Source organism: Carex rostrata, chromosome 3 (genome assembly GCF_964058835.1).
Source record: "Carex rostrata chromosome 3, lpCarRost1.2, whole genome shotgun sequence".
Taxonomy (NCBI): Eukaryota; Viridiplantae; Streptophyta; class Magnoliopsida; order Poales; family Cyperaceae; genus Carex; species Carex rostrata.
This window is the reverse complement of record NC_135920.1, coordinates 7,202,741-7,212,136: the sequence shown is the minus strand read 5'-3', so window position 1 is coordinate 7,212,136 and position 9,396 is coordinate 7,202,741. Positions and strand designations below refer to the sequence as shown.

Below are 9,396 nucleotides of genomic sequence, written 5' to 3'. Positions count from 1 at the left end.
TTGGGAAAAATCCGTAAATTGGAATTTGGTTGCACTTTGGAACACGGAATCAGTCAATTTACACTATATAAACAACAAAGGCACGGAATAATCAATTTGGTACGATTCTACGGGTTTTCACCGAAACCCTAAAAACAAGGAATCACGAAATGAGAGAGAAATAGGAAGGGGAATTACCAATGGAACGGATGGATGTGCGAGATTTGAGCTCCTCTTCCTAAATCTCCGTTTTCGCGCAATACGGTCACCGGGGTGTCTCTCTCTCACTCTCTCTCTCTCTCGTTCTTTCTCTCTTGGCGGAAACAAAGGAAAAGAGGAAAAGAAAAGGAAGGGGTGGGGACGCAGGAAGGGAAAGGAAGGAGGGGGAAGGAAATAATGACAAAGGGGCCCCACTTGTAAGTGGTATTTTTGCAAAATAAACCCTCCACTTATTCGATATTGATTAAATGATTTATATAACACCTATTGCTCTTCTTTCTTAACACAATTAATCGTATAATTATTGTTCACCATCCACGTCACTAATTTCGTATATACGTATATATATATTATTCGATTTAACCACATATTATTTTCATTAATCTGAATTTTAAAAGTTCACAGTGTTACAATAATACTAGTTTAACTACTAAGTATGTAAATGTGATTTACATAAAATACAAGGCACTATGAGTAAATTACGATAAAATTTCAATAAATTTCTTCTCCATTTTTTTTTCAAATAAGCGAGAAAGAGACTGAATTAAATATAAAGCACACCGAGCAAAGAAATGTCGTATTTTTGTCATAATGGAAATGAGATCCATTATAATAGAATTTTTTGTGCATTGATGATGCACGAATACATCTCTCTGTTGCACTGATTTTGTTATAGCGGTCCAAAAATAAGGCAATTTCCTAAATCCTAAGTTCACAGCTTGATTCACATTCATTATAAATGATTAACATAACTATTAGGAAATGCATAATTCACATTCATTTAAAGAATGTTATTTATATGTAGATGTCATTTAATATGTCACTTAAAGAATGAATTTGTTATTTAGTCTAACAATTTTTATAAAAATATGTTCTTGTTATAAAGCACAGGCACAATACTAGTTTAACTACTAAGTATATAAATGTGATTTCCAGAAAATACAAGAAAAATCTATTATGGTTGACTATGAGTAAATTACGATAAAATTTCAATAAATTTCTTCTCCATTTTTTTTTTTTCAAATAAGCGAGAAAGAGACTGAATTAAATATAAAGCAAACCAAGCAAAGAGACGTTGTATTTTTGTCATAATGGAAATGAGATCCACTATAATAAAATTTTTTGTGCATTGATGATGCATGAATACATCTCTTTGCTGCACTGATTTTGTTATAGCGGTCCAAAAATTATGCAATTTTCTAGGTTCACAGTTTGATTCACATTAGTATTTTAAATAGCTACTTATAGCTGCATTATATCTTTTTTGGACTATAAAAGCTAAGCTATGAAATAAAAATGCGTTAGTTCAACTATAACCACTATAGTTGTAATAGTTTACTATTATTACCGCTATGCTACATGGTTTTTTTTACGATTTACATGGGCTTATGTGTTTTTGTTCATATTTTTAATGCTACATGGTTTTCTATGATAAGTATGCTAAACCGAACTATGTGCTTCTGTTCCTATTTGTGATTTAGCCTTTCATTCTATATCGAAAAATATTTAAATTATAATTCTTCCTTTTGGTTGCAAAATTATTGCCGTTCGTTTCATTGAAAGCTAATTTTGATTATTATAATATATAAAATGTTCAAAACAGTATACTGACTTCATTTCACTTGTAAAATTAATTGCTCTTTGTCTTTTATAATCTTGTAATACTATGAAGTATGAACTATTAAATAATGTTGTTTTGTAGATTATTTTTTCTTCTTATTTGCATGATTGAAAAAAGTATAGACTTAGATTAGTTGTTATTTCAATTCTCCAATATTAATCATATTGATAATTAATAGAAATATAGAATATAAAATTTGGAAAGAAAAAAAAAACGCTATGTACAATAGTTTCTGCTATAACTACGTTATCCACAATAGTTTTTTTTTTGGTCTCCCCGCCATACCATTATAATCACTATTTAGAACCCTGATTCACATTCATTATAAATGAATAACACAACTATCAGGAAATGCATAATTTTGCATGTTTGTTTTGTCCAGATTTGATTTAAATTCTTCCATGATTCAATCACACTGAAAAAACATCCAAATACCTTTTAATAAAATCACTTGTAGTCACTACCAAATTTAATAAAGAAAACAACTAACAGTCCCCCAACTCCAGTCCCCCAAAAATCCCCGGAGATTTTCAACTAATTCTGTAAACATCAATACTAAATCCTGTAAACTAATTCAACAAATTCTGTAAACATAAAAACGCGTGAAAGCAGTTAAAAACGCGTGACAGCTGTCGAAAACGCGTGACAGCTGTTGGGGACCACCTTCTGTGAATATACACATAATATCTTGTAAACATACACATATTATCCTGTAAACATACACATATTATCCTATAAACATACACATATAATTCTGTAAACATACATAGTGTTCTTAAAATTATAGCAGTTGAAATATCATGTAAACATACACATATTATCCTGTAGACATACACATATTATCCTATAAACATACACATATAATTCTGTAAACATACATAGTGTACTTAAAATTATAGCAGTTGAAATTATGGCAGTTGTGGCAGTTAAAAACGCGTCAGAACTAAGCTAAAAAGGAAAGACTTTTATACACATAGATTTTTAGAGGACTGTAGCCCGGAGGAGATTACATTTTCTCTTTAATAAAAACCCTCACTAGTTACTACAAGTTTCTGAGGGATATGTCAAAGATTATTCAGAAAACTTGAAGACTACCTAAATCTTTACTGGGCCGAATCGGTTACTATAAAGAATAAAGCCCATTGACAAGCCCACACTTAAAACCTCGCGCTTATTTACAAATCAGAAGCGGGACATCGGATCAAATTCAGTCAAAACCGTCACACGGACCATTTACACGGAAATAAAGGATCCATTTCCTAACTAATCAAATGCGCATAAATCTTGATTCAGGTCAGATAGCTTCGACTAGGGTCTAGGTATCGGACCGTCGCCTGACTTTGCAACCAAAACCTAGTGGAGAAAATGTGTTACACATATTAATTAACCAAATTAATGGCTGATGAAGGTCAATTGAAAAATCCTGGAAAAAATTCAATTCAGATTTAAAAGTCTGTTCAAAATCACTTTATCAATATTTTTCTGTTACAAGGTAGTATTTGAAAACATTTGCGAAAAAAGAAATATTTGGCAATAAATGGCATATAAAATCTCGAAAAAAATTGTGTTACAAAAATTAATTAACCAAATTAATGGCTGAGAAAGGTCTTAGACAAAAATTTATTGTCTGATAGTATATACATTTTTTATTAAAAAATTGTATAGTTCATATTTTTTTTGTGGATTTTGAATGCATGGCTTCTACTTTCACTCTACACCAACACCAGACTAAGAATAACTGTCTAAGTTAATATTATTTCTCTAATTCAAGCTCTGAATCTGTCTTTTTATTTTAAAGCCTAATTTTTTATGTCTGCCAGAGTGACAGTGATTAACATCGCGGAATTTTGAAATTCGGATTTTTAAAATTTTGTAAATTTTCTCAATTAACTTTTCATCTGTTAATTACTTAATTAAGTTATTTGATTAATGTAGACGGATTTATTTTCAGCGCTTTATTGGGGCTATGCCCTATGTTAGATTTCATGGACATGGTCCAATTATGAATTGATTTGGACCCACATGTAAGATAGATGGTGTACAACACCATGTAATAGCCTTTGAACGGATTCATCCGATGTGTATCTCTTCCGCTCAATCCGTTGAAGCCCTCTTAAATTCAAATCCAAAATTCCAAATCTAGCTTGTTCCATCGATTTCATTTCGAAATCACTCAGCGCCAGTCGCACTGTACTGTACGGTGTACCCTTTCTCTGTCAACTTCTTCGGTTTAGTTCTATTCCTCGCCAAACCCGGAGAAAGCAAAACCCTAGCAGCTATATCGATCGGCTCTGACCACCATGAGCGCCGCTCCAATTCCACTTAACAGCGGGGGCAAGGAGCTGTTGAATCCGCCTTCTGATGGAATCTCTAACCTCCGATTTTCAAATCACAGCGATTACCTTTTAGTTTCCTCTTGGGATAAGGTAACAACTACCTTGTTATTTACTTCTTTTTGAGTCCACCGGATTGAATCCACTCAATCTGTCACAACTCGCTGATTGACAAAACAGAATCATTTTTAGAGTAACTTATAGGAACTACACTGAGGGTTCACTGGTTCTGTCTTTGCTATGTTTGATGAATTGGATGAGCACGGATCTTAATTGTATCACTGTTATAAATTTAATTGCAATTCTGCTTAAGTTTACACATTTCGTATTCAGACTGTCAGGTTGTATGATGCAAATGCAAATTTACTTAAAGGGGAGTTCTTGCATGGTGGTCCAGTACTTGATTGTTGCTTCCACGATGATTCATCTGGATTCAGTGCTGGTGCAGATCACACTGTTAGAAGGTATGTATTGTTTTACTGATGTTTGCTAGTTTCAATTTGATTGCCAAATATTGTTTTTTTTTTTTTTTTTTTCTGAAAAATGCATGAGAGCCTACTAATTCCTGTTAAAAATGTCTTCTCAGGTATGTTTTCAGTTCTGGCAAGGAGGATATTCTAGGACGACATGATGCACCTGTTCGTTGCATAGAGTACTCTTATGCTGCTGGTATGTACTGATTTTATGATTTTTTCCTGACATGTGCTTAAGATTTGGAATTAGCTGCATTAACTTATAAAAATGTATTGATCTTGTGCCTCTCAAGCAGAACTGGAACCGGCATTACTGTATGAGGTAAAATACCTGTGCCAGTATTCACCTAAACAGTATTAGTTGGGTGCCTGGCTGGAATTTTTTTTTTTTTTGCCTAAAATTCCAATCTCATTGACCCAACTCAGTGATTATCCAACAAAAAAAAAAAGAAAAAAATAATATGGTAAAATAAACACATCTGAAAATAAAACATGTGCCAGGTCAACCTGGCACCAAAGAATATTTAAGGAAATAATAAACCAGTGCAAATGAAGTATTAATATGGTTATAATTGATGGGCTAATACAGCTCATGGCCTGCTTATGTTACTTACTATTTACTGTTTGGTGCTTCCTTAATTTAAGGATACAACATCTCTTGTCATGTTACGACTTTTGACAAAATTGAAAAAAAAGTGATCCTCTGCAATGAAAAAAAGAAAAAGGATCCCCTTATTATTCCAAACTAGCAGCTTACTATAAACACAGTCAAATATCCTTGGTGCCAGCTACAGTAATATATGGCTCATCATATTAGTTGTATAAAAATAGGCCAAGTTATAACGGGTAGCTGGGATAAGACTCTGAAGTGCTGGGACCCACGAGGTGCTAGTGGACCCGAGAACACACTGGTTGGGACATACCAGCAGCCAGAGAGGGTCTACTCTCTCTCATTGGTCGGGAACAAGCTGGTGGTGGCAACAGCTGGCCGGCACATAAATGTTTATGATCTCCGCAATATGTCCCAGCCCGAGCAAAGACGTGAGTCTTCTCTCAAGTATCAGACACGGTGTGTCAGGTGCTATCCCAATGGAACTGGTAATTAGTTTAGTGCATTTGTAAATTTGTTTTTCTTTATTTTTGATAAAGTAATATTTACAGAGGATATTTGTTCTTTGGATGTAGGTTTTGCTCTAAGCTCTGTTGAAGGGAGGGTCGCAATGGAATTTTTTGACATGTCAGAGGCAGCTCAGACGAAGAAGTAAGAATTCTATATTTCTGGACTACATAGTATAAATTGCTTGGTAGGTGGGTACCAAAATGAACCTAAGTTGCATATTTTAAGATATTGATGATTACCTGATGTCTGTTGATCTGTAACACAGGTATGCATTCAAGTGCCACCGGAAATCTGACAATGGGAGGGATATTGTTTATCCAGTCAATGCAATGGCCTTCCATCCAATGTAAACCCCCCCCCCCCCCCCTCTATTTCTCACTCACACACGCATGGAGTTTTCTTGTACTGATCTTTACTCTTTTAAAAAAAAAAATATGATATATTTTTTGCAGTTATGGTACATTTGCAACAGGAGGTTGTGATGGTTATGTTAATGTGTGGGATGGAATTAACAAGAAACGACTTTACCAGGTAAACTCTTCCATCATTAGCTGACAAGTAGGGGTTGAATATGTTTTCATGTATAATAAGCTAATTGGAGATGACTTAATTATTTGTCTTATTGTTCTCAGTACTCTAAGTATCCTACCAGCATAGCAGCTTTGTCATTTAGCCGCGACGGCCGCCTTCTTGCTGTGGCATCCAGTTACACTTTTGAAGAAGGAGATATTCCGTAAGAAATAACTGTATATTAACCAAGTATTAATGTATTAGATACTGGTACTAAATTACCATACCAGTTATGGTGCTAATTGTAACTGCCAATTTGTTTTATTCTCATTCTGTTTTTTTTTGTTTTGTTTTTTTTTTCAGACACGAACCTGATGCTATCTTTATTCGGTCTGTGAATGAAGTTGAGGTCAAACCGAAGCCCAAAACATTGGCAGCACCATCTTAAATTTGATGAAATTGAAAAATGAAGGATAGAAGCTTGTAGAGTCTTTTAGGTATCAGAGGAGATTTTGCTGTCCGAGTTTTTTTATCTCGTTTGTTGGAACTGAGATTTGATTCTATTTTTATGTGTATTGTTGAAGAAGGCTAGCTCAGGATGTAGTTTTTTCTATGTAACTGAAATTGAGACTTTTGATGCACATCAGATTTAGGTTTTACTCAAAAAAATGAAGACTTGAAAGCTTCCTAGAAGAGAATTGAACCCTTATTAGATGTTTCTCCATGTTGATATTTTGCAGTTTGTATCTAGCTAGAGGCTTATCATCTTAATTTGATGGTCCTCGGTTAAGAAAGTTATTCTTCTTTGTTTGGCTAATTCACGAGTTGGAGCATAATTGTGCTATTTTAATTTTCAAACTTAAATTTGGGACTAAAGGCTTGGTTGTTGGTTGTTGGTAATTAATTGTGAATTTTCACAGTGCACTTATCATCTTAACTTGCTTATCATCTAAATTTGCAGAAAGATATGTTTTTTCCCCCTTAAGTTTGGGCTCTAAATACAAAGGAATAATTGAAGATCCAGCTTCTAAAAGTTAATTTTGTTCTCTAAAAGTACACTGCTTATTCAATCCATTAGTATGCAATTTGAAATTAAAATCCTTCAATGAACACACAACACAAAAATATATGAACAAGTAAAATCATAGCAAAATAATTATAATTTAATCACGGTCAACAGAGTTTCACTGTGTGAAACAAACAAACAAACATCACCGATGTCTCAATTAAATCGGGAGCAACCAAAGGCTATCAATTCAACAATTAATAATTCATATACTCACTTCAAACCATTAATGCGCAATTTGAAATTAAAATCCTTAAATGAACACACAATACAAAATCTATGAACAATTAAAATTTTAGCAAAAAAATTAAGCTTAAAAATCATACTTGTTAAACGGAAGACGGAAGCTTTCATTAAAAAATAATAATCAACAATTAAAATATAATAAAAATCTTCACAGCATGCATCATTTTTGTTCACAAGAGATATATCGATCATATGAACTAAATACCCATAAAAAGATTAAAATTAAGCTAAATTTGTACCAAATCAATCATATACTTTAACTCTTCAACATTCACAATTAATTAATGAAAGAAGTTCCAACGTAGAAACAAAAATACAATTAAGTTTTACTTTGCACATCAGAATCAGATCTAGGTTTTTTTTTGTTTTATCTACTAATAAGGCACAATTAAGATTTAGTTTTTTTCTCCGCCCGACACTCGACTGGGTCCACCTCAGCTACCCTATTCCGGATCCCAATCTGTTGCTATTCATTTCCTCTCTATCTCTCTCTTCAAAGAAGAGAAGAGAGAGAAAGAATATCACGTGGGAGAGAGATAGAGAGAAGAGCATGGGAAAAATAACACCGGATCTCATTCCCCCTATTCCTCTTCTTTATGGGCCATACATAGTGGAACCTCATGTGTCCACCTAATGCTTGCCCAGAAGGGAATAAATTTGCTACGATCCTAAGATATTGTAGGATCCTACGATTCTAAATCCAACCTTTCATATTTTTTGGGTTGTACGAATCTCTATAGAAGTTGTTTTTATGTACGAATCTCAAAACAAATGAAAGGTTGGATTTAGAATCGTAGGTCCCTACAATCCACTTAGGATCGTAGCAGATTTATTTCCTGCCTAGAAGGGTGCACTTGTTCAACTTCTTGGCTCCAATTGAATGTCATTGCAAAACACTAGTAGTTACTCCAGATGGCAATAGAAGAGGATAATTGTAACCCTAATATAACACTCTAATTGAAGGCCTTTGTAGTACACTAGTAGTGTCTTCAGATATCAAGAGAACAGGGTGGTTGCAACCCAAATACAACACTCCAATTGAAGGCCTTTGCAACACACTAGTAGTGTCTCCATATGACAAGAGAAGAGGGTAGTTGTAAACCCAATACAACACTTCAATTGAAGGTCTTTGCAGCAGATTACTAGTGTCTCTAGATGGCAAGAGAAGATGGCAGTTGTAACCCAAATACAACTCTCCAATCGAAGATCTTTGTGGCACACTAGTAGTGTCCCTAGATGACAAGAAAAGATGATGGTTTCAAACCTAATACAATACTCCAATTGAAGGTGTTTGCAACACACTAGTAGTGTCTCCAGATAGCAAGAGAAGAGGGTAGTTGAAACTCAAATACAACACTCCAATTGAAGGCCTTTGCAGCACACTAGTAGTGTCTCCATATGACAAGAGAAGATGGTAGTTGTAAAATACAACACTTCAATTGAAGGTCTTTGCAGCACATTACTAGTGTCTCTAGATGGCAAGAGAAGATGACAGTTGTAACCCAAATACAACTCTCCAATCGAAGGTCTTTGTGGTACACTAGTAGTGTCCCTAGATGACAAGAAAAGATGATGGTTTCAAACCTAATACAATACTCCAATTGAAGGAGTTTGGAGCTCTAGTAGTGTCTCCAAATGGCAAGAGAAGATGGTAGTTGTAACCCTAATAAAACACTCCAATTGACTGTCTTTGTAGCACTCTAGTAGTATCTCCATATGGCAAGTTAAGAGGGTAATTGCAACCCTAATACAACACTCCAATTGAAGGCCTTTGTAGCACAATAGTAGTGCCTCCATATGGCAAGAGAAGATGGTAGTTGCAACTCTAA

General features: G+C 34.3%; 1 protein-coding gene across 1 annotated transcript; it reads left to right on the top strand.

Annotated features, from left to right (window-relative positions):
• Positions 1 to 3,567: 3,567 nt before the first annotated feature.
• LOC144551209 (mitotic checkpoint protein BUB3.1-like) lies at positions 3,568 to 6,944 on the top strand. Its single transcript, XM_078299091.1, has 9 exons — positions 3,568 to 4,245; positions 4,486 to 4,616; positions 4,739 to 4,821; positions 5,457 to 5,723; positions 5,811 to 5,886; positions 6,011 to 6,091; positions 6,198 to 6,276; positions 6,378 to 6,478; positions 6,619 to 6,944. Exons 1-9 carry the CDS (start codon positions 4,120 to 4,122, stop codon positions 6,701 to 6,703), a joined length of 1,029 nt encoding a protein of 342 aa, XP_078155217.1. The 5' UTR covers positions 3,568 to 4,119; the 3' UTR covers positions 6,704 to 6,944.
• The last annotated feature ends 2,452 nt before the right edge of the window (positions 6,945 to 9,396 follow it).